This window comes from Chionomys nivalis, chromosome 16, assembly GCF_950005125.1.
Source record: "Chionomys nivalis chromosome 16, mChiNiv1.1, whole genome shotgun sequence".
Classification (NCBI taxonomy): Eukaryota; Metazoa; Chordata; class Mammalia; order Rodentia; family Cricetidae; genus Chionomys; species Chionomys nivalis.
In genome coordinates this window covers 10,616,645-10,642,974 of record NC_080101.1, presented here as the reverse complement: position 1 = coordinate 10,642,974, position 26,330 = coordinate 10,616,645, and the positions used below count along the sequence as shown (strand labels likewise).

At 41.1% G+C, this 26,330-nt stretch overlaps 1 protein-coding gene across 1 annotated transcript; it reads right to left on the bottom strand.

Annotated features, from left to right (window-relative positions):
- On the bottom strand, positions 1–25,793 carry Sdr16c5 (short chain dehydrogenase/reductase family 16C member 5). Its single transcript, XM_057790996.1, has 7 exons — positions 25,473–25,793; positions 19,080–19,211; positions 12,528–12,627; positions 11,954–12,098; positions 2,661–2,786; positions 592–756; positions 1–45 (listed from the first exon to the last, which is right to left on the bottom strand). Exons 1-6 carry the CDS (start codon positions 25,791–25,793, stop codon positions 633–635), a joined length of 948 nt encoding a protein of 315 aa, XP_057646979.1. The 3' UTR covers positions 1–45; positions 592–632.
- Between the last annotated feature and the right edge of the window lie 537 nt (positions 25,794–26,330).

The following is a 26,330-nucleotide window of genomic DNA, read 5'->3' as shown; positions in this document are numbered from 1 at the left end:
GTTCAGTTTCAGTCCCTTTAGCAGTCTTCATACGGGCATCGAAACCTAGTAGGGATTAATAAGGCAATACAAATCAATCTTCATTTTGTGAAGTAAACATTTTTAACTACAAAATTAACATGTATGCTTAAATAGGATATTGAAAAATTATCAGTCCACCACACTGATTTACAAGCTTATTACTTATAACCACCTTTTTTCCTGAAAGTGTCTCATATTCTATTTTTAAACAAGATTTGGGCCACTTTGCATTGCCATTTTATAAATATATGATCTGTATTATCAGAGTTCACGGGAAGGACTGTAATGCTTTTATTTACCCAACTGAGGAATTACATGGGAATCTGGATAGATAAGAAAAACGTTGAGAAAAATAGCAGTGATCTATGTCTACAAATCCAGCCTGCAATCATATTAAGAACCTGAGTGAGGGGGAGGAAAAGGAAGAAAAAAACTAAGGGGAGAGAAGAAAAGAGAAAGAGCCAAACGCAAAGTGTCTCCTGGGAAAACAAGCTGCAAGTTTTCAAAAGCCTGGGTGATTCTAGGAAGGCTGGCAAGATCTAACTGCTAGGGGGATTCCAAACAGCGTACCCGCTCATCCCTGTGTGTGATCACCACACCCGAGGCCTGGGTTATTGCTGTTTCCTTTCTGTTCCAGCCTGTAGTTCCGCTTTTGCTCTCCCTCGGAACGACGTCATACAGGTGTCTATGCCAAGGTACTCACCCAGGGCGATCATCATTTTTGGAGATATCATTCTAAAGAAAAGCAGAGGAAACATATGATCCTTTAAGACTCGCAAAAGTCATGGAAAAGACTTCTTTGCAAAGACTAAGAGCAAATAAAATAAAGTCTGTAAGATCAAGACCCATGTTTCGCATCTGTACTAATGGGGCGGATGAATGGAAGGATACCGTCGTATCGTAGTTCAGGGCCATTAACATCGTGGACGATGGCGGATGCTTTCAGCCTTTCCTACACCTGGAGTCATTACCCAAGTTTTGAACAAAATCCCAGTTTCTCCACACGCTACACTCATTGGCTCATTGGAGAGACCAGATGACTCCTTATTCACTCAGTATATCCTTATTTGCTAGACAGGAATAGCAAGCATCAGAATAAAAGCATACCACCTAAGAAGATGATTTGTGACTCAGTGGTCTGAGGCGTGAGGATGGTTCTAACGCACATGGCCAACTGAGAACCACTGCTCAAAGCAATGTTGGATTTCGGATCACTGCGGCTTGGATCAGCTCAGCTCTGCTCAACTTAACTGAGCAATCATGTCTGCATGCTTATTCTTTATCAGGCCCTGTCCTGGATGTAAGTGTAGACCAGGAAAGAACTTAGAAATTGTGTCCTCAGAGAACACACAAGCTGGCAAGTGTCCAGATGTTAGATGCTAGAAGGCCATGCAAGTGTGATGGGTCACATAATGATGAATGTTGGCTTTCCTGAGCAGTAAGGGCAGCCAAGGAAGAATAGCAATGAGTAGGTGGAAATAGGAAAGAATGTCCTGTACTTCCCAGGAGCACAATGCTCATGCCTCAACTCAAAGCACCAGCATGATGCCATAAGAGGAAATCTCTGAAGCTCACATATGTCAAGTCATAATAAAAACACGTCATCAGATGGCCTTTGGATTATATGGAGGTGTGTAGGAAACATGTGGGTACCTGTTTAGACTTAGGTTCTATCCCCAAGATACTTCATTATATATAAACTCATCCAAATTTGAGTAAATCTGAAGTCCCGAGCACTTCTGATCCCAAGCGCTGTTCACAAGGGCCATCAGTCTGGTACACACAGCAGGAGAAGGGTCTGGTGGGGAAGCTTCAGCACTTCCATTGCAGCTTGCAGACTCTCTGTCCTCTCTAGACTCTGGATGTGCTATTTTTGAATAGCCATCAGAGATGGAGGCAACATATGGAAGAAACTACATTCATGCTAGATGTGGGCCTGTGAGAGTCTGCTCACAAATACCCCAGACTGCATCGTGGTGGCCTTCAAGGAAGTTGCAGGAACTCTTTCGCAGAATGAGATGGAGAAATTACCAAATACCTTAGCATTTTCCCAGGGGGGAAAAAAATCAGGATTTTTGTCCATTATTTCAAAAAATGTAACTCTATATTACATAAGCTAAATTAATTGAACAAAACAGATATTAAAAAACAACAATAAATAATTGAATGTTATGTTGTATACAGTAATCAGGGAAGTTGAGGAAGGGGTGTTGAAAGCCTGGAATATGCAGTGTGATATTATCTCAAAAAACCCAAGTAAGTGAATAAAGAAACACACACACACACACCCCTACCACCGCTACTACCACCACCACCATCACCAACAGAACAAAGCAACAGAAAACAACCTTAAAACTTCCCCCAATGTCTCCCACCCCAGAATGTGTGTGCTGTTTGGTTCTCTGTAAGAACAAGTACACTGTGCTCTTGAAAGGCCTAAATAATTCCTTAATTTAGTTAAAACCTAAAATAACAAAGACATAGTTCACAATAGTCCAATAACTTGTCCCTTGTAGTAGTAAAATTCTTGGTCATCATGCTAAATAACAGAGAAGCTACCTTGAAGATAGAAAAGTAGCAATGATCAGACAACATGTTCACAATCAACCCAAAGGTTGATTAGGTCTTCATTAACTTACTGTTTGAGAAATAATGCAAAATATGCAAACTTGGGTATGAGGAGGAAAACTTGTTCCTCTAAAATAGCAGTGAAGATTTTTCGAGCCACATACTCCTGATCCAGTAGAGGTAACAGAAACGGATACCTGGAAAGAGAAGGCAGCGGTGGAGTCAGCCGAGTGCTCTTTCCTATGGCGATCAGTACTGAGGGCTGATTTCAGACACAGAATTACAATAGAAACAATGGCTGCAAACAGTAAAAAGACGAACACAAATACTTGGGGTTACCCTGTGTTTTCTCTCGTGGCCAACACTACTGCCTCATGTGAATGCCCAGTCCTTACTTGTTTTCTGCTTTATGCTCTGAATATAAAGATGAAATTACGGCTGGGAGATTGTTCAGTGATTCAAGTGCTTGCTTCACTAACTTGAGTTTGATGCCCAGAACTCACATAAAGGCAAGGTAGGCACGGCAGGCCACTTGTCATTCCAGCCTCAGAAGTTTGAGATGGGATCAAGCTGGTTAGCAGAGTAGTCAGATCAGTGAGCTCTGGGATGGATTCAGAGAGCCTGCCTCAATGATAAGATGAAAGTGTGGCCATGATGATTCCTTACGTCAACCGCAGGCTTCCATGGACATATGTGCATGTGTACCCACCCACCCTTGAAGAAATACGCACACAATGCAAAAATTCATAGAATTACTTTTAGAGTTTTGTGTCATTCTTTCCTTTCCTTCCTCACAAACATACAGAATTTATCATAGACACAAAACCGTATGTTATTAAAAGTAAAATTGCAAAAATCATCTACCAAAGCGATCTCTTGAGCATGAGCAATATATCATTTTAGACAGACGATTGTTACATTGTTAAGAGAAATGAGTTATGGAAGCCATAGGAAGTGGTAGACTAAACTGAAAGCAAAGATTCTATATTTCTTTCATATTTCATGTTTTTATATTTTTTCAATCATTTGAACCATAAGCATTCAGACACTGTTTCTCTCAGCTGGGTTTTAGAAAGCAATCACTTTTCCATGACTGGATTTTGACAACTCTTGAAAGTGCCTGGTGTTCAACACATTGAGATATAAGCTCTACAGACCAGTTTCATCTCATCCTTTAAGGTCGCTTTAGGACTAAGGAGCTTTCTTTTCTGGAGACGTCTTTTTTGCTTTTCTGTACATAGGTACGCCAAGCTTATAATATCCATTGTTTAACATCAAATTTTTAGTCGCTACCATTTTGCAATTTCCTAGATTTATATTCCTTGTGTGACCTTGACAAGCTGGCATTAAAAGCATATACTTGGTGCTAGCGAGTATTTCCGAGGTTAAGAACACTCACTGCTCTTGCCGAGGAATGGGTTCTGTTCCTAGCACTCACGTTGTGCTCACAGACCTGTGTACCTCCAGTTCAAGGGGTTCTGACGGCCTCCTCTGACCCCTTCAGACACCAGGGTAACTTACACATGATGTACATACATGCAAGCAAAACACTCATACATAAAATAAAATAGGTGAATCTAAAATTTTAAAAAGTATTTGCTCACTTTATTACCAGTTCTTACTGATATTGCTTTAAATTAATATCAGAAATAAAATAGCTAAGATATTGTGCTAGGGAGCTTTATGGCAACTTGAAACAAGCCAGAATCATTTGGGGAAAAGAAACTTCAGTTGAGAAAATGCCTTTACTGAATTGGCCAGTGGTAAATTTTCTTGCTGATGATCGGTAGGGGCGGGCTAAGCTCACTCTGGGTGGTGCCGCTCCCAGGGACGTGGTCCTGGGTGCTGTAATTGGCAGGTTGAGCAAACAGGTAAGCTGCACAGCACCATGGCCTCTGCATCAGTCCTTGCCTGCAGGCACCTGCCCTGACTGTCTCTGACAAAGGACTGTGGTATGGAAGTTAAGAGAAAGAAACTCTTCCTTCCCCAAGTTGCTTATGGTCACGGAGTTTAATCACAGCAGCAGAAACCCTGAGGCAGATGGCAAAGGCAAACTGGGTATTTGTCACTACTCACACACGGGGAATTGTTTATTGGGATTTTCCAATTGTGAAATTTGGGTCATTTTTCTTTTTACTAATTTGTTACTAAACTTTCTTTATGTAGTTTAGAGAGAAGGCCTTAATAATCTATAGGGTTTATCATTTTTCCCTCATTCTCTTGAGTTGTTTATTTTACTTTATTGATGTCCTTTGAATAACAGAAGTTTTTTTTTTCAGTAAGTTTTTAAACTGGTGCATATTAATTGTATGTGATACTGGGCTTCATGAGGACATTTTCAGACAAGCAGATAATGTACTTGGAGTACACACCTCCTCCACAACGTCACCCCTGCTCTTTCTCTGCTTTTTCCCTTCCATTTTCAACTTCCTCTCTTCAGACAGACTCACTTCTCCTTTCAGATCAAACACACACATGTGCATGTGCCCCCTCCCCACACCTATGCATGAATGCACACGTGTGTGCACACACACACGGTTTTACGTATTCATGTAAAATCTAAGATACATGAATGGACAAAACCCCACAGAGTCTGAATTCTTTTAACGATTACCTCTGAAGCACAAACCTTTTAAAATTCAATGGATCTGCTTGTTTTCTGTGGCCATTTGTACTTTTTGGTGTCACGGCTGGTAGATCGCCACGTAAGCCAAGGCCGTCAAAATTCAGTTTTCATTTGTGAAAGAGGTTTATGATCTAACTTTTCACACATCTTCCGTCAACTTTTGTGTGATGGGGTTCTTAAGTTCAACTTTGCTTTTTTTTTTTCCAGTTGTCCCTGCCCTGTTCGTTGAAAACAAACTGCTATTTTTGACATTTCGGTTGTGAGCCTAGCCTTTCATGGCTGAACCATGTCACCATCAAAGCACTCTTGCTTTACCAAATTGTCCCGACGCCCCTACTGAAATTTAATGGGGGCTCAGTGTAAAGAGTTCTTTGACCATCAAGTCTATCCTGTTGATTTGTGAGTCTGCCCTGTCCGAGCATGCACTGTGTGCTTCTGAGCTTCTACTGAGCTTGACATTGGAAACAGGGATTTCGTTTATCTTCCTTCTGCATAGTCAGGGTAGCTTAGGTTCAGTCAACCTTTCTAGTCCTTCGCATCTCCACGTACGTTTTTAGCAACACCTTGGTGATTCCTAAAAAGAAGTCAGTCTGAGCTCTTTAATTTTTAGTGTTTCATATATGGGTACTGTATTTACATCATTTTTATCTTTCCTCTCCTCTCTGTAAACCTCCAATAGCCTCCTCTCAAGTTCATGACCTCTCCAGAAATTACTATTGTGATATGTATATATATACATATACATGTAACAATAATATGTTATATGCATACATATGTCACACACACATACTTACATGTATGGTTTTGTAATCTACCAAGTCTATTAGTGACACAGGTTTAGGGCTGACCATTCTGTATGGGAGGACGTCTCAAGGAGCTGATTACCCTCTCACAGTAGCCATTGGTTGGTTGCCTGCTGTTCTTCATCCAAGGGTGGGTGGGGCCTTTTGAGTTTCCTCTAGAAATTGCATTGAATCTGGGGGAAATGGAATCTTAACAGTACTGTCTTTCCATCTATGAGCATGGAATTGATTTTGTTTGCTTTAATCTCTGTCAAAGATGTTTTAAAAATAATTTTTTAGAATAGTGTGATGGATTACTTTCTGTTAAATCTGTTCCATCTATTTTGCTACATTTATGCTATTAGAAATGGGATTGTTTTTTACTGATTTCACTTTGGGCTTGTTAATTACAAATGCATAAAAAAGCAACTGATTTTTATGTTGATTTTGTATATTGATCTTACTCAATTCACTTCTTAGACAAAATAGTTTTATGCATAATATTTGCAAATGTATATGTGTTTGTGTGTGTGTGCACTTCAGCTTGTGTGTTCATGTGTATGCCTTAGTGTTTTCTACATGCCATATCATGTTATCTCAGAACAGGTTTTCTTCTCCATTTTCACTTCTTTATCATTATTTCATATGATGTCATGAGTATACACGCACTTGCTTTGCTTTCTGTCCTTTATATCTTTGTGCTGGAGTTGGAAATAGGACGCTGCACATGGTAGCTAAGCACTCTGCCACTGCTCCATGCTATACTTCCCCTGGCTTATTCTTGATCTTAGGGGCAAGGCAATGCTTTTGGCATTGAATACAAGCCAACCTGTGACTTCTTCACAGATGTCACGCCTCTGGTTGAAGCAGTTCCCTTCTATTTCTTGTTTCTTGAGTGCTTCTCACTCTTGTGTGCTGTCACAGAAGGGGTGGGATCTTGTGGATGCCTTTTCTGTGATAATGAGATGACCATGTAGCTTTTACCTTTTCGCTATTGATACAATGCACATGTGAAATTATCTAAAATACGACCCTAACCTGGCATCCTGAGGGTAAATCCCCTCTGGTCACGGTACACATCTCTCATGGATGGCACTGTATTGGTTTGCTGGTCTCTTATCCAGGACTTCTTGTTTAGTTTGTAGGAGGTGTTGATCTTTAATTTTATGTTCTTGAGGTGCTTTGTTTGACTTTGGCATCAGGGTAATATTACATTTAGTGAGTGAGCTGTAGAATGTCTGGTTTCTGTCTGATTTCAGTAACTGTTCAGAATTTGGGTGTTTAATTCGTCCAATGCTTGGTGTAAGTCCTCCAGGAGATCATCTTTACTGGCTGTTGGTATTTGGAAACCTTCTAGGTTACTAATTCAGTATTTCCCTTAAGTCAGTTCTGCCAGGCAGTTTGCCCTTGCATCAGCGACATCTGGCTTGGGTGTGGAAGTTCCCATACTTTTTCTTCTGCCCTTTTCCCGTTTGGAATGGCAGTGATGGTGTTCTCTCTGTCCTGTTTGGAATGGCAGTGACGGTGTTCTCGCTTAGCTCTTGCTTCCAGCTCGAGCAAGTCATCTCTTGGCTCCATTTGCTAGCATAGCCGGAGGTTCATTCATTTTAGTAATCTTTTCAACTAACCAGCTTTCGGATGAATCACTTTCCTCTAATTTTCTACTCCAGTCTATTTCTATAGCGAGATTTACTAGTTCTGTTTGCACTGGATTCATTGTGATCTCAGTTTATACAGTTTCTGAAGGGAGAAGATGAAGTATTAACCCAATATTTTCATATAGCCACTTACAGTTATAAACGTTCCTGAGTAGCTGAACCTCATAAAAGTTTGTATGTGTATTTCAACATATCTGGAAATTTCTCAAGTTATCTTTTGTTTTGATTTATAATTTTATTCAATTTTAGCTAGACAGTATACTTCACATGACTTTATTTTTTTAGTTATTTTGTTGGCGGTACTTTACAGCCAGGCAGATGCTTCCTTCTGGGCAATGTCTGAGGCATGTTCAGCACAAGTGTGCACTTTGTTTTTGTTGAACAGAGTGACTGTCAGCATCTATTCCTGCTTGACTGGGGCCTTTTGTTAGCAAGAGCATCTTTTAATTTTATTTTATTCAATTATTTTATTTATCTTAAAATTTTATTTCTGAAGTTATTTGCTATTCAGTTTTTCTGAGGTATATACTATACATATTAATTTAGCAGAATTCATTTTTTGGTATATATATATCCCCTTAATTTTGGTGTGATACAGAAATTTTGCTCCTACATAGCTACATTACTTTTCCTTCCTTTATGCTACAATAATATTATTAGAGAAATACTTTAGCATATAATTGTGCATATCTATTGCAACATTGCAGTTATTACTTTGTAAGTTCTGTGTTTTGAAGAAGGCGAAGGGACAAAGGAGACCTGGCATGTATTCCAGAGTCCCTCCATGCTGGCCCTTTCTACCTGCTACCATTTTCTAAGTGTGATGTCACTTTGTTCCCACTCATCTCACTTGAGTGTGCAACACGCTATTCAGTACGTCTTGTTTATGATAGTGTATTCATAATTAGCTCAAGGAAGGAAAAATATACACATCTGCATTGCCCTCTACACAGTTATCTGCTCTGATGAATTTTGATGGTCTTCTCATGTGAACCTGCTTATTCTCTGCTCTCACCTGCTGTACCTTGGAGAACTTCCTTTTCTGTTTCTTGTAGGGTGGAGGATCAACTCTGTTTTTAGTGGTCTTCACTTTCGCAACATGGTTTTGCTGGAAAAGATCCTTGGTTGATTTCTCTTTTACTTTCCTGACTGTGTCATATGAAGTCTTTTGTGCTTTTTTTCATTGTTTCTGCTGGAAGTTCAGCTGTCAATTGAACTTCAGGTGGCTTTCTTATGGAGAAACACTTTTCTTCCTGCTGCGTATCAGGTTATCTTTTGTTTTTCAGTACTTTGGCTATGCCATATCTGTGTGTGGAACACCAAGTGCTTATCTTTCTTGGAGCTCACTGAGGTTTTAGAAAATTTCTAATGAAGTGTACTATCATGACTAAACCTTAGTTATAATAACAAAGAATTTGAGATATGAAGACAATATTCCAATATTTGGAATCAAATGGACAGCTTGCCTTCACTTCGTTTAAAAGATCCATTTACTGGTTCCATAATAACATGACTATTACTTTGTCTAGGAACCAGTCTGGTTTAGCAAACTGCTCTAGAATATCACCTTAATTTTAGTTGAAGAGTGACCTGCAATTGTTCAGTCATCCCGGGTAAACAGTTGATGAAAATCCACTGTTTTTTTAATATTCATTTTACACACTACCAGAATTTTAATTTTTAGCTTCCTATCTGCTGCTTAAAATGGCAGTCCCCAGAGACACCTTGTCACATAACTACACTCAGCTCTTCTGGAGGGTAGAGTTTCCGGTGTGTTTAAACTGCCTTGAGAAAAGAGGCCGCTATGGCTAATACATTGTAATCATTGTACTTGCTGCCTTTCATGCTATGTGACAGTCTCTTGAAATCTTAATGACAAGCCAGCCTTTTCAAACACATTAGGAGGGTGATTTACTTGCTGTTCCCAATTCTGTCCAGATTCCCCAAATTTCTGATGTTTTTCTCCCAGTTGCCCCCTACATGGTCCACAGAGGGATAAAAGAGAAGGACTGGGTGGGGATGACCTGTCTTCTAACACTTCAGACATCCTTAACAAAGTCAGGAGCTGACCACAGTGGCGCCAAGTTCAAGCTCCGGAAGATGTCACTCTGGAACCTGGATTTTGCCATTCATTCATTATAAACAACACTTGGTGGTGTTCCTTCTGAAGCTGCTGGACAATAATTTCAGAAAGTTCGGTGGCATAAAAATTTTCAAAATGAAGGCTTATTGTTTTTGTGATTTCTCTATCTATAGCATCTAACAAAGATGTCTGTGGGTCCGCTAGTCCAGATTGATTTTGAGCAGTTTCTGAAACTACAGGCTGCATAACTAGTTATGGCTGACATGAACTATATCGTGGGATTATTCCCCAAATAAACAAATAAATGCAACAACATTCCAGATACATCAACGGCACTGGACAGTACTCTCCTGTAGGGCTTGTTGTACATGTCTGTGTATTTGTTTAATGGCTTTATTGGTTAGTTCAGGGAAGTCTATCTCTTCTGACTGAATGCTGTCAATATGTAATTTTGATGTCATTTTCAGAGAAAGTAATCTCAGGTATAACAAAGTTTTCCTAGCTGTCAAGTGTCACTGGTGACTGTGGTTTTAACCAAAAATCTTGAGTGTGTATGCATTTGTGCATGTGTGTACATGTGTGTACGTGTGTGTGTTTGTGCATGTGTGTGTGCGCGCGCGTGCGTGCATGTAAGCATGAGAGCTTGTGGAAGCCAAAGGTTGACACCAGGATGTCCTTCTCAATTGCCTTTCAGTCTTAAGTATTCTTCTGAGATGTGATTTCTCACTGAACCTGGGGCTTGCTATTTCAGACAGACTGGCTGGCTAGCAAGTCCCTAGGATCTAGTTTTTTACCACCTGGCCCTGGGGTTGCAGGTCCCTGCTGTCACTCTGACCGTGTAGGTGGGTGGTAGGGATCTGAGCTCTCTTCCCCATTCTCGTGCAGGAAGTTCTTCCCTTCCTAGCCCCAGCCGGCATGCTTGTCCTAGCTTCTTCACTACTGTGCTAGTGAACTCTCTGGTTGGTCTGCTGTTATCACATCACACCCAGTTCCAAAAGTTGCTAAGTGGTTAACTGGTTATGCTATTCTTAAAAAACATTCTAATCAGTGGTCCTGTCTAACGGAAGGCAGGTCCACAGGAAAAAAAGATGCTTTTGTTTTTGTTTTTTGTTTTTTTGTTTTGTTTTTTAGATTGGCTTTGTCTTTCACCTGGTAGAACCTCTGCTACAGAGCACAGCATGAGGGTCCTTGCTTTTTCCTGACTAATTCTGTTCAATTCGATTCATTTTATTCTGGAGGAGGGTAGAAGGAACTGGAGGTGACAGTTGGGGTCACCATCCTGTATGGATTTTCCATAACCCAGAGCCCAGGAAGACAAGATCTAGCAATGCCATCTCTCTGGTAAGTCTACCTAAAATCTGAAGGAGACTTCAAGACATGGGAGCTAATGTCTGACAGCTAAGGATATTGGGGGCTCTGGAACAAGCTGCCACTCTAGAAACAGGCGCTGCCTCCTTGCCAAAGGCCTCTCCAGAGCTTCCACACTCAAGACAGTTGGTGTCAGAGGAACAAGCCCTGTCTGGATGAGGCTACTCGTTCAGCATAGTTCATGGAAGGTGTCTACTGTACAGAGCTGTGAAGGTACGTTTGACAAGGCCTGCCTGCTGGTAGCCTATGGAGAACAGCTCTTCTCTTGCAGGGGCTGAAGAAAGGTGACACTTGTTGCTTAGTTACCATGCCCACTGAAGAGGCCACCACATAGAGACTGGTAAGGTATGGCGCCACTAATGTCATTCAAACAATGCTTTACCTCCTGTTTTGGAGTTTTTCACTTAATTTCATAGCCTCTGTGGACTCAGAATATCCTCATGGTCTTTTGGCTGGCTTTCTGTCTTTCTCTAAGCACAGATGACTCTCTTACTATGGATTATGTCAGTACATTTCCTAACAATGACAATAGCCACGCGGTTCTCACGTTAAGGTCATTGTAGTTTACTGCTCCCTGTGCAAACGTCTTCACGCTGCATTAGAATTTTAGTTCAAGTTATTCTAGATAGATCTTATCTTCATATAAAAATCACCTTGCAACATTTCCTGTCTATGGGGACAATCCTTTCAAAACCGTTTATTTGGGGGTATCCACAATTTAATATTTTATATAGGAAGAGAATTAGTTCATCAATAAAACAAAGCAATCTTAGTAATTTCTCACTGCCAACTTCTGTTATATCTTAAAATTATGGGAAAGTAAAGATTGCTGAAAGAGCGCACTTACTTGGTTTCACAACCTTCAAACATTCCAGTTTTGATGAAATATGGGCAAACGATGGTGCTTTTTACTTTAGATTTTTGTAGCATAGTTAATTCAAAGAAGAGGGACTCAGCCAAGCCAAAGGCTGCAAATTTGCTTGAAGAATAATCTGAAATAAAATGATACAGCTTGAAAAATTTTCATAATTATTTAAAAATAAACCTTTTCTTCTTTTCTGGCTCGTTACTGAGGACAGAGTAACTCCATACCTAGTGTGGCCAAGAAAAACACCGAAATCTTTTCAGTTTCTCTTAAGCCAAGACTACCAATGAACCAATAAGCGTGTGTGTGCATGCACTCTTGTGCACGCATGTGTGCACGTGCACAGACACACACACACACACACACATACATATCAGTTTATGTGTTTTTCAAAGGTACATGAATGGGAAGGAGTGCCCCTGGCCTTCTTAACCCTTCTTGTAGGGTTGAATGTTTCAGGAGTTCCGTTTGAGGCAGGAAGAGCTTCTCTGCATTCTGGAAGGGCCCACGGGTTCCCAGAGCAGTGGAAGAATGTGTGGTAAATGGAAATACGCACCTGAGAGCATATTAGTACCCACTAGTCCTGCTATGCTTGAAACGCAGACCAGGTGACCATGGTCAGCTTTAATCATGGCAGGAAGAAAGGCCTTACAAGTCTGGGAAATATAAACACATTAGTTGATTAATTATTTTCAGTATTCTGTAAGCATTTGATGAACTTATTAGTCCACTCATTGAACTTTTATCTAATACTCATGGGGTGTTAAATTCCATGGCAGCACAAAAGTAGGAAGCATAGAGTCACTGTTACTGAGTGAATTAGAGTTTATTATACATTCAAATATAATAAATAGTGCATGTTTTCTTTTTCCTTTGAAGTATACCTTACTAATTTAAACAAATGAGCTTTGGGTTAAGTTAACCCAACACTTGTTGGGTTCCTATAAATTGTAGCAATTTTTAAGTACTCAGAGTTCTTTATATAATTTTGACAATTTGCATTAAAATCAATCACACTTACCTTCCAGACTTTACTATCAATGCAATTTGCCTTCATGTTCAGGAAGTAGCAGAAACGAAAGCAATTGCTAGAGGAGCTTGATTCAAGTGCGAGCTTTGCAGCTGCTGATAGGAAGGCTGCTCTGGAGCTACCAGGACCAGCATAGTGTGTATTGGTGACCTTTATTTGTGTGTTTTGGTAATTATCTTTAAGCAATGTCCCCATGTCACAAATACCCTTTCTTCTCTTACTCCCGTTCCTCATATATTCCCTCAGGGAAGTTTCACGCTCTTTACCCAACTCCAATAACAGGCTCTTTTTTTCCTAGACTCTGTTCATAAATAATTTATAAAAATTGTGGTAATAAAGCAGAGATAATGGTATGACTTGTAGCATACTGGGATGTTTTCTTTAAAAAGATTTTTAAAAAGTATGTATGTATGTATGTATGTATGTATGCATTTAGTGTTTGTGTGTCTTCATGTATAACCTCATTTACTTTCTATTGCTCTGATAAACACTATGCTACTCTTACATCGTGGGAGATTTTGACTCTTATAGTCCATAGTCTTTATGAAAGGGGGAAAGGGCAGGAACGCAAGGCAGGATCCTAGAGGCTGAACCCCATGCAGAGGCCATGAATGATTGTGGCTTACTGGTTTGTTTCCCATAGTTCACTCGGCCTGCTTTCTTATGTAACTCAGGGTAGCCTGCTTAGGTGTGGCACTTGTCACTCACAGTGGGTTGGGTCTGCCCACATCTTTCGTTAATCAAGGAAATGATCCACAGACTTGTCCACAGGTCAACTTGATGGAGGCGTTGTCTCTACTGAGGTTTCCTCTTCCCAGCTATGTCTAGGTTGTGTCAAGTTGATGAGAACTAATCAGCACAGCGTGAGTGTGTATGTACACTGAGTGTGTGTGTGTGTGTGTGTGTGTGTGTGTACCACCTGCATGAAGCTACCCACAGACACAGAAATGGGTTTGGGATCCTATGGAATAGGCTACCTGATGTGGTTTCTGTGAATTGACCCTAGATCTCCTGCAGGAGCACCAAGAGCTCTTAACCATTGAACAATCTCTCCAGCCCACAAGAAACTGTCCTAATACATTCCCATGAAGATCAATACCAGGTAAGAGTTCAGGGATCTTGTTTCTGCCCCCTTTTGTCCAAGTTTCTCATGTCACCATTTTTTCAGCTCTGTCTTTAGCTGGCTCACTCTTAAAGGAGCCCAGTGAAATCCTGACATCACTTGTTCTATCATGCATCACTGTTTCCAGGAAGCATAGGATTTTACCAATGTCATCTTTTCACAGTTTCCAAGAGGCTGCCCCGTGTGCTCGCCTAACAGAGAGAAGTCACTAGACCAAAGCCAGCATCTTGGCTTCATTTTGTTCCACTGACCTTTGATGTGGAATTTCCCTCTGTATTCTGTGATTACCTTTAATGAATAAAGAACTGTTTTGAGCCTATAGCAGAGCAGGACAGGGCAGAACAGAGCTAGGCAGGGACGACTTGACTGAATGCTGGGAGAAAGAAGGGCGGAGTCAGGGAGAAGTCATGTAGTCCTGCTGGAGCCAGATGGAACTTTACCTGGTAAGCCCCTGCCATGTGGCGATACACAGATTAACAGAAATGGGTTAAATTAATATGTAAGAGTTAGCCAATAAGAAGCTAGAGCTAATGGGCCAAGCAGTGACTTTGTTAATACAGTCTCTGTGTGGTTATTTCAGGAATGAGCAGCCTGGAACCAACAAGTGGCCGTCTCCCCCCAACAGAACTCGTTCTGTGGCTGCTGAGCTAAGGCCCTAGTCTCTGTGTGGTTGATGGCAATTGTGTTGTTCTAACATTTCAAGTCCATGCACAGCGAATGCTAAAGGATCTGTTCCTTACTGTTATGGCGTCTTTCTCTTTAAATGACAAAAACCTGGTCATGACTGTGTGTTGGCTGGAAATAGCAAGAGCCAGTTATTGTCCTTCAGCCCAAAAGATTGATGCTTCTAATTGAGTCCTATGGCTTTTCTATGTGACCATCCAGTAGACCTTGTGAAACACAGGATCTGGAAGCCCTGGTAGAGGTCTCACTGTGATACCAGTTTTGCATCTGTGAATTTAACAATTTTTAAGAAAGAGAAGTGAATGGAAGCATTGAATGTGTGGGTCATTGCCCCGTGGAGGTGAAATCACATGCACAGAGGCAGAGAAAGCTCCCAGGTATGAGCAAAGGTTTTAACTACAGCAGTGTGCCAAACAGCCAAACAACTTGCAAAGGTTTAACCATTTTCAGAGTTTTATTTTGTGCTGGGTTGGATTTGCTGCTATTTTTCTGTCTTTTCAATGGAAGATAAAAAGGTTGGGTTTTTATAGGAGCCCTCACCCCTTATCGATAGGGCCGCATTTCAAGACATCTGTTAATGTATTTGTGGGATATATTTTCCCATGCATATCTCTATGCCTATGATAAATTTAATTTATAAATTAAGCAAGTAGACAAACAAGAGTGACTAATAATAAGCCAGAATACCTATAACAATATGCTGTGACAGTTATATCAGTGTGGCCTCTCTTTGCTCAAAACATCTTAGCATATTATATATATTAGCAACTTTATGATTTTTTTCCTTACTGAAGAAAATACTTTGTCTTCTCCTTGACATATAAAAATTGACAACATCACTAACCTTGTACTTTGAGGTCATTATTCAGTAAATTAAGAGCTCTTTGAGCACAAGCTGAGTGGCACCCTCACAGTTGGCTTTGAGATCATGACCAAGTGATTGATGGGTAGGAGGCATGTATTGTGGATACGGTGACAAAGAAATGAATCCTTGGGTTGAAATGATATGTATAAGATTTCACCATGCAACTCAGGATAGCACATAATTTGAAGCCCAAGAACTCTTATGTCTCTAATTTTCCATACAATATATTCAAACTGTGGTTGAGCAATATTAACAAAAACTAAAAAGCAGAACTATATGTAAGAAGGGACTATTATGTGAGAGGCCTCCTGGGACTGTACCCATACCATATTGGTGGAGGCTTTTTAAAGGATGTTCTGAAGATGAATTGATCCTAGAAATAAATAGTCCATACTCTTCTATGGGTGTGATTAAAGGGAAGAAAAAGAACAGAGAAGTGTTCATTTGTCATTAAATCATTAAAAAAGAATTTTAAAAAACTTTGTGAAAAATTTTTGTGTCTGCTTATATATGTGCATGGGGTACAAGTGTGTGTGTGTTCACATGCATGGAAGTGCACGTGTGTGTGTGTGTTTTGTGTGTATATAATCTTGCTTTTGAGATTCTGTAGTTCTGCTTCTGCCTAACTGTTCTTGTTATTGAAGTATGTCAACCCAGAACATGGCTTTTGTCCTTTCAAGTTCATCCTGAGAAAGGCTCAGGGCTACACTGAGATTTTGAACACCCAGTTTGGTTGCCTGCCAGCTGATAAAGACTTTCTATTGGCTTAAACCCATGTCTGAGCAGCCTTCTCTGGTGGACATCCCAGACCAATAGTAAACAAGTACTGAGCCACCAAGCACAGTTTTCACTTTTTAAGAAGAACAATGAATTGAGATGGTGAGTTCAGTGTTGTGTATACCTTATCTTCTGAAGGTATCATGAGATTAGTTGTTGATGCTACATTGAAAGATAGACATGGGATTTTATAGTTATACTGCTTAGAATTTAACTTAGACAACTGGTCATGGAGAAGTAGAGTCTGACCAAGTCTTGGAGGAATGTTGACTCCCAGATTCCAATCGATATCAAAATTCAAGGTCCTACAGTTTTCTTATATAGCAAGATATAGTGCTTATGTATACTCCATGATCATTCTTCTGCAAATTTTAAATGTTTGTTACTTTAACACATAACTCACTGTAAAATATTTACTGCTTATGTAATAATAGCAAGGGTTTTTACATGTTCACACCAGATAGAACATTCTATTTCAAATGATTTCAGTTAATGATTGATTGACTCTGTAGATATGAACAGACTGTAAATAGGTAGAGTATGGAATTAGTGAGGGGTAATTAATATTTTATTCTCTGTTGAGTATATTGGCAGATGTGTGAGAAAGCACTTTCCCTTTATTCTTGATTTATTTCTTTAAAAATTATTACAATACTATTTTTATATAAGGAGACTTTTGAACTAGTTTATAATGTGAGTTAAATGTTGCTATCTTTGTTTACTTATAATCCTCTATTTATGCAGTTGTAAGTACTTGCAAGATAGAGTGAAATTCTCTGTGAATTCGTTTTATGGTGCTACCATAATCCAGTGAAACATATTTCTGAGTAACAATTGAAGACAGTTTTTGACAGACCAGGAATCTTAAATAGATTGAGAAAAATAAATCTCTCTCTCAAAGTGCTATGGGCACAGCATTTGGAGAGATATATAGAGAGCTTGGCCATCAAACTTTGGAGCAGATGAATCCAGGGCAAGGGAGAAATACACCAAATAGTGAGCCTCTCAAATTTTAGGAATGAGTGATGGCTGTCCTTAGTTTTGGATGGAAGTGGATTCCCCGGTTCTGTTGGTTGCTCAGAATCACATCTAAATGTGATGATACACACCATAGTGGCTTATGTGTGTTTATTGATTCCTTCCACTGTTAATTGTGTGAACCAGTTAAGGCTACACCTGGACTTGCACACAATGTAAAAGTACACCATCAACGACTACAGGAAGCCAGAAGGGTGCAAATCAGGAAAAGAAGAATCTTGCCAGAGAGAACAGCTCATGCGCAGACCCCCCGAGGAGAGTTTGACTAGGCTTTAGTCAGGATTTCAGGAGTAAATGGAACATGAGCAGAAAATGAAGATGAGAACTGGGAGGCAGACGAGAGGCCATTACCATGTCTCGCTGGGGTTTACAGTCTATGCTATGGAAGTGTACGCTGCTCTCGATGTGTTTGGCGCCCTCCGAATGAGGGTTGTTTGAGTTATGTGTTGTATGAGATTGTTTGATTAATACAGCAGAAATACCAACTTGCTTCCATACGAAGATAAGTTAGAAGGCACCAGTGCTGAAGATGCGAAACTGTAATAAACTGTCAGTAAAGGGAAGAGATGGCTTGGACAGCTGGCATAGAGGGTGGAGAGACTTGTACTTGAGCATGAGTTGTATGACAGGCAAGACAGTGTTAAAGAGAAGAAGGGAATCCAGGGAGGTTTCTCGGTCTGTGACATTACCGGGAGTGTGTGGACCCTAGTTCCACCCACCAACACGGTACTGACCATCAACCAAGGTAAGCGCTTAGGATGCCTACGCAGGTAAGGAAGCCAATAGCTTGTGGAAATGTTTGTGGGAACTCTAAATATGGAAGCACTGTGTTGGCTGCTTTGTTACTGTCAACTGAAATAAATTTGCGGGATCCAGTGTCATTTCATACCACTTCCTGGTGACCAAAGAAGACAAATGTTATTAAGACTATAAACATTGCAAAAATTTTGAACTGCAGTAAATAGGAATTAGGAGATCGAAACGAATCCATTCCCAGGTCTCTCAGAGGCAAGAATGATTGAGGCCCTACTTCCCCTTGCAAGGCATATTATCCACAGCCCTGGCTTCAGTTACTTGAACATCCTGCATCTTGCATGCACCACCAGTTGCTGGTGATTATTTTTGTATTATAACAAGTGTAATCCCCCTCAGTAGAGAGGACTTTGGTAATCCCAGCTTTCTTCCGTCTCTTACTCTCTCTGCAGAGTGGCACCGTCCAAGGGGTTAGCCTCTAGGCATTTGTGGCTAATTAAATGTACATTAATTGTTGTAAATTATATATTACTATCAAAGGGCATAAATTTAAGGGTTTAGCTCTTCATTTGCATCAATCGTGTTTCAAGTGGTTACCATATTAGGAATCAGATAGAGAACATTTTTATTGTCAAAGGCAGTTAGAGATATCCCTGAGAATTTGGAGTAGGGCAAGACCAGGAAAAATTAATCTAGGCTAGGTAGATGAGCCTGGGGAGGATGAGACTTCCACCACCTGCTTCAACAGGAAACAGCCAAATGCTGTATTCCCAGACGAATGGCTGAACCGTTGCTTGGGATTTTTAGACTCACTAATAAAAATGAAAGAGAGACTTACCCAGAAATGAGAGATGGCGTTGACAAGAAATGATCTTTCCACCATGTGGTCTGGAATATCAAGGAAGGGCTTCCCTGTTACAACACCTGCATTATTAATGAGAATGGTGACATCACCTACTTCTTCTCTAACCTGGCCAGAAATGAGAGAAACATAACATCGATTGAAGCGTTGAATTTTTTTTTTTTTTAATTTTTGAGACAAGGTTCCTCTGTAGCTTCGGAGCTTGTCCTAGAACTAGCTTTTGTAGACCAGGCTGGCCTCGAACTTGCAGAGATCCACCTCCCTCTCCCTCCCAAGTCCTGGAATTAAAGACGTGTACTACTACCACCCGGCAAAGTGTTGAATTTTTGACGTTTACTTTCCTAAGTCACATTTTCCCCTATTTTGCTCAAGTGCAGTTGTGGAATTCACTGACAGATAAAGGTAGTCCAAGATTGAAGTGTCTAGTGACACTGTAGTCATATTTGCTTGGGTAAGGAGACTGTGATGTTCCCACTACTATAAATCACTTAGCAATATGTTCTTCAGAGCACACCTCCATAGTCAACCATACTTGACTGTTATTTCATGAAAAACTATTCATTGTTATTGTTTCCCATGAAGAAATTCAGCCATTTAAAAGTAATCTTATGGCCAATCATACGTTTTGAAAAGAATACTTCAATTTGGGAATTTTGCTTAAAGAAGATGATTTCCTCTGGAAGGCCACCAAGGGCATAGAAATAGCTTATATTGTTTTGAGAATCTCTTAGATTCCTTGGATGAACAACTTGAAAAAGGTTTCTCATGTCTGGTACTGGGGTTTTTGTTAGGAACTCTACAACACTTGTTAGGAGCATTGTCAGCCCTAGTGACTTAACTTCATTTAACTATATATGTTTATACACACACACACACACACACACACACATATAGTATGCAATTTTAGATAAATAAAAAGTAATATAATTCCTTATGGCTTTTTTGAACATCCTTGGTATTACTTTTCCCATCCTGCATCCCTTTCCTTCTGTATTGATCTTCTTGTCCTCCACCCAGTTAAAGCCTTCCCTCATTTTTACCATTTCCTTCTTCATATCACTACACTGCCTTGGTGAAGACACCATGCAGTCCGGACATAGGACCGGAAGAATCTGAAACAGAGCTGCATCCCCAAATCCCCCTCTTTGAGGACCTACTTCCATAGTAATGGAAGGTGCTTTGAAAGCTGCTAAAAGAGGGAGAAACCAATATTACTACCCAATGGTAACACCTGTGGACCACAGCAGGACAAAATATCCCTAAGGGAACAACAATGGCACTTAGACCTAGGGCCCACTTAGCAGGAAGACAGTCATTCCTGGTACTGGACATCTAGACAATTTCCAGGGGCTTTTGACAACTTGGATCTTTGAGGAGCATCCACCACCTTCACTTAGTAAGCCAGTGCAATATCTAACAGCATTGTAAACACTTATCCTTAAACTCCAGATAAGTTCTCATCCCACATCAAAGATACTTCTCTTTATGACAGGTGGAGACCATTACAAAATAAACCATAACCGGTCAACACAAAGAGAGCTATTGATTGTGGGGTACCCAGCTCCAACTGATACTTGACAAGGGGCTACTTACACCTAAGGCTCAGGCAACAATGAGGAAGAGGAAGCAGAAAGATCATAAAAGCCAGAGGACCAGAAAGTCTGATATGAGATTATGTTTCCTAGACTTGACAGGGAAGTCACCCCCATGACAGATCTCAGCATACATAACACCTGAGCAAGGCCAACACCAACAGACGTGCTGACAGGGAAGGGGGATATCTCATGGGGCCCACCTCTAAACAAAAACCTATAGACCACTAAGGAAAGCTGAGAGAGGGAGAAATGCTATTCTCCATGGATGAGGCCCCAAATTGGGTATTCAATATGTCTGTGTGTGTATGTATGTGCGTGCATGTATTAAACACTGACAGAGAAAGAGACTATGAATTTGAAAGGAAACAAGTAAATGGGAGAACACTGGAGGGGCTGGAGGAAGGAAAGGGAATGGGGAAATTATATAATTATATTTTAACAAGAAAGAAAAAGAAAGAAAAACCCACAAAACAGCAAAAACTTATTGTGTCTATAAACCTTTATTAAATTACAAAAATGCACCATTTAATCATCAAGTTGGATGAATTTTGGTCAATTCATATACCCATGTAACCTCTACTTTAAAGAAAACGTAGTTCCAAGACCCCAGAAGTGTTTCTATGTCCCCTTTCTTGTTTGCTCCACCTTGGATCTGCAGTTCCCTGAGACTCGGTGCTCTCAGGACATGGGGGGAAGCTTTGAGATGTGAGATCTAGTGGGGCGTTTCAGTCCTTAGAGGGATTTTCAGTGGGGAATTGTGGGGTGTGGTATTGTTCTTCCACTCCTGGTCACATGGTAAGCAGGAAGGTTGCTGTGCCCTGTGCTCCCTCTGCTGAACTACTGCCTCCTGACAGGCCTCTGTGGTTCAGTCACCGTGGACTGAAGTCATGAGTCGTGATAAACCGGGTAATATGATTTCCTTAAGAAGATGGCCTGCTATACAGGGCAGCAATCATCTCCCTCTCCCTCTTTCTTCTTTCTCTTTTTCAAACTAAGGATTAACATCTGGGGCTTGTGCATGCCAGGCAATCAGTCTACTCCTAAACCTTTTGCTAGCCCTCTTACTTTGAGGCTTCAGTAAGTGGCTTCAACCGGGGCTGTTCTTGCTCTGCAGCCCAGTCAGGATCTGAGGCTGTGATCCTCTCACCATTGTTTCCTGGGTAGCTGGGTAAACAGCCAGTGGCCCACACACCCAGCACAGCCCATTTCCTTTCTTGCATTTCTGTTCTTCTGTTTTTCTTTTCTGCTGGTCTTTAGTGACCGTGAAGTGTGGGGACACTCTCTGCCTGTGTGTCTCTGAGCATATCCCTTCTTGCAGCCCTTAGGCTTACTGTGCGCATGCGGATTCCTGAATGATGAATTTATCGGCATTGCTTCCCTGGCTCCCGTTTGAGTAGGTCAAGTCAGTACTTGGGATGAAGATATCCCATTCAATGATGTATTTGGTCTAGTGCCCAGAGAGTTTGGTGTTGCTGTGCACTCTGCTCTAAAGACTACCTCTAATCTAAATGCTATCTTCTACTGTGTTTTTACAAGCTTTCATCCCCTTTACATCCCCCAATAGACCACTTCACCTGCTTACAAAACCCAGTAAACACCTGAGTCTTGTTTGGAGTAAAGCATGCTCCAGGAAATACTAAGCAAACTGTTTCTCTCTCCTACCACGCTGTCTCAGATTATACTCTCGAAGGTCACAGGGACAAAGCTGATGCTGGGACCAAGTACAAAACAGGTTAAGCAATGACTTGAAAACGTCATACATCTTTTTAAAATCCCGAAACAAACCTTTTGGCAGATACAATGACTCTTTTTTCCCTCCAAACAAGAAGTGCTGCCTACCCTGACTTTTCTACTCCTGGTCCACGCTGTAAGCTAAGCCTACCAGTTGAAGATGCTTTGGATAGATGGAGAAACACTGCTGTTGATGTAGGTAAGTGGGGGTGGGTTGTTAAAGGGAGACGTAATAATGCTGACTTATTGGATTAGACCTCTGTGTTTTGGAAGCACATAGGCCTAAGGAAATATCCATGAGAGACTAAGGACCTCTTACTGGTTTAGTGGGACTATGAGAGTAAATAAGGACTCAGTCCTAGACTAGAGAGGGATGCCTGGTCAAAGCAAAGGGTCTAAGGAGGTAAAGTCTTTTGTGTAAAATCTCTAAACATTCAGGCAATGAATGGTCACTCAGGTCATTCCAAGGGAAAGTCCTGCCTCTGAGGGACACTATGGCAAGAGGAGGATTGTCTAGATTTTGGGATTTAATTTTTATTCTACTTTGGGAAGACATTTTGGAAGGTATTATTCTAGGCCACAGGTGAGAAAATAGGCTACAGGAAACTAACCTGCCAAAAGACTCACTGCTGAGAGGAACATTGATTCATGCCCAATCTTGAGGCACACGCAATACCTGCTTTTACATAAATTTACTCTTCTTCCTCACCAAGATTATCACCTCAGTCTTCCGTGAACTCACAGTCTTCCTTCCCCAACCTTCCCAATGATGGGGCTACAAGCATGTGTGCTATGTTTGACTGAAAATGTTAACTTTGCATGATGGAATTGTGGAAAGCTAATTAATGGGTCCGTTGGCGTGCTGTCGTGCTGAATGTGAGCTTGTTTCAAGGGTGAGGATGATGTCTGCAACTTGTTAAAGTCTTACAGACAAAGGATTTGGGTTTCCCAGTACTTAATAACTAACAAATAAGCCAAAAACGGGATAGAATGATAAACATAGAAAAATGGCACATATAATGTTGTGGCAAAGAAGAAGCATTTCAGATATATTCCAACGGCAAATATTTTCAAATTTTTAGGATGCTTTCCTGCTGGACACCAAGGGAATTTTAACCAGGCCAGAATGCTTTGGAGGGGACCGGGGTGGTGGTGCAGGAGATGAGAGTGCTTTTCAGTATAGGGAAAGGCTGGGGAATGCCCTCACTGATTACAGTTCTCTCAAGATGCTCCTGCAACAAAGTAGCAGGTCTCCAGGCCACTTAATAACTATAAGATGCCTGACACATGATTTCCTGCTGCTCTCCCTGCCTCTGTTTCATTATTGACAAAGTAGCAGAACCATAGTTCCTGCTTTGTTGTGAAGTTTATATATGATCAGAGATAGATCTGACTGCTGCCTGGTCCTGAAAAAAAACAGATCACATTAAGCTCACTCCAAATGCATTCTGCTGGGAGCTCTTCCTGCCACGTTTCTTTCCCTTTTTCAAAATGAGGACCAACCTTGACTTTCCCTAAATCCAGGGAGCTACAATACCCACAATGTTATTCGCTATCAGTGAGTTACACAAACCCAAAACCTGTGGGTCCCTAAACAAAGAAAGAGGAAGAAGAAAAGCAAAGAAGCATGAAGAGAGAGGTTCATAATGTATCAGGGTGTGGTAACTCGATAATTAGATTTTAATAAGTCAAAAATGAATGCCGCAAATAGAAACTGGATGCAAAGCAACCCCTTGCAGATGCTGTGCTCACACTGTATGTGCCAGCTGCCTGGCTAGGACTGTCTCTCGCCAGTTTCTGCCTCGTGATCTTGGGTAGGCTGCATGTTCGGCGCTCCTTGACTTTAGCATCTTGTTTAGCAGGAACAATGGGAGCAACACACATTTCAGAAGGCTGAGGTGCATTGATTAACTGAGTTGTTAGGGGCACAAACCGTTTAAGATAGTAACTAACACGATAAAGATAATATCGAGTTTTATTTGTTCTTTTGTTTTTGCTTGTTTGTGACTCTGGCTAGAAACGGGTACATTAACCCTTTTGAGAAAGCCATTAATCCTGTACGTCCGACTGCTTCCCTTCACAAGATTACCATGGTGTAGGTTACTGATACGTCTACCTCAATCATGCGAGAGTCACCAACTAGAATACCAAGATGTCCCTATGCCCTAGAGCCATTTGAAATGACTTAGTAAGTAACTAAGTAGCTTTCCTGCTCTTTTCTGTGGAAACAATAATAAAGGCGTCTGCCTCCAGTTTCCCTTCTCCTGCTTCCTGCCACACCGATGTTTCCATTTTGGTGGTTCCCTGTGTGCTGTGCTGTGCCTGCCAAGGGAACTGTGGGTAAAGTGGAACATCCCACGAGAAGTCAGATAATGCCAGTAGGTGAAGTGTGAGAAGAACTCCCTTATACTCCATATACCATGTCCAAAACACACAATATGGAAGTAGTCTTGCTGTAAGAGGGGAGCGGATTTCAGAGACATTAAAGCCTTGAGACAATAGGAAGCTAAAGCTGCGTGTGATGCTGCCAGCCACTAGCTTTCAGCTTATGGATGTGGAAACAGGGGTGTAGAAAGGTGAATAATTTGGTAAACGTTGCACAACTAAAGCAGAGGAGCTGGGGCTTGTCAGAGTGTCTACCGACTGAGGAGGTCGGGTGAATCACTGAGCAAAGCCACAAGACAGGACGGGCCTCTGAGGTAAGTGAGCTACTAAGCAAATCAGTCGGGCTACCGACTGAGGAGGTCGGGTGAATCACTGAGCAAAGCCACAAGACAGGACGGGCCTCTGAGGTAAGTGAGCTACTAAGCAAATCAGTCGGGGGGTGCTGGGCTCTGAAGCCGAACCGAGCCCAACACCCCCTGTTTTTGTATATGCTGCTTTTGGAGGCCGTGGAGTCACACTTAAGGCAAAGAGAATTAAACCGGAAGTACTCAAGGATCTTCAGAAGAACCCCTAACAGATTGCTCCCTCTGATTTGAGGGGAAGCGCAGGCTAGAAGCAGTTTTCTCAGAATGAAAGCAAAGAGCAGCAATAAGCTCACCTGATCGGCGACCCTGTAGACCTCTTTCCTGTTGCTGCAGTCACACTTGTAGGTAAAGACTTTCACGCCACCCTTTTCTTTGGCCAGTCTACATGTTTCCATGTTGCCTTCTTGATTAATATCCCAGAGAACTAGAATGGCCCCGTGGCTGGCAAAATGCATGGCCAGTAGCCGTCCAAGTCCACTTCCGGCTCCTGTGATAAGGACAATCTCTCCAGCAACATCCTTTTTCTTTTTAGGAATTACCTTGAAAACTAACGATTCTAAAAAGTAATATAGAAACTTTGCAAAAAAGACGGCTGTGTCTGCCACTGCGTTCATGCTGGTTGATTGAAGGAAGTGTCCTCCTGAGGAGAAAAGCAGCGCGAAACTATTTCATTTCAACAGCGACACTACAGTGGGGCATCTCTGAGGGCAAAGGCTTTCTATTTGAGACATTGTTTTCAGATTATGTGCCTAAGCAGAAATTGTCAAAACTGCTGGGATGGGAATTACAACAAAGATTATGAGAGCATTTTATATTAACAAGAAACATCTTAATTTATAGGATTTCTTTTCCAGATGCTCTGATTGATAGGTAGGCCCCAGAGGATAAGAGAAGCTCTGCAGGTAAGAGCACAAAGTCTAGTACACCAAGACTTTGGACACTTGGTCCAGTCACTTTCTACTGTGTTGTCCCGGTTTTCTATTGCCGTGATAAAGACCATGACTAAAAATAACTTTGGGAAAGAAAGGACTTAATTTACCTTACAGCTTACTCTTCGTCACGAAGGGAAGTCAGAACAGGAGTTAAAGGCAGGAACTTGAGGCAGAAACTGAAGCAGAGACTGTGGAGGCTGCTGCTTTGTGGTTTGCTTA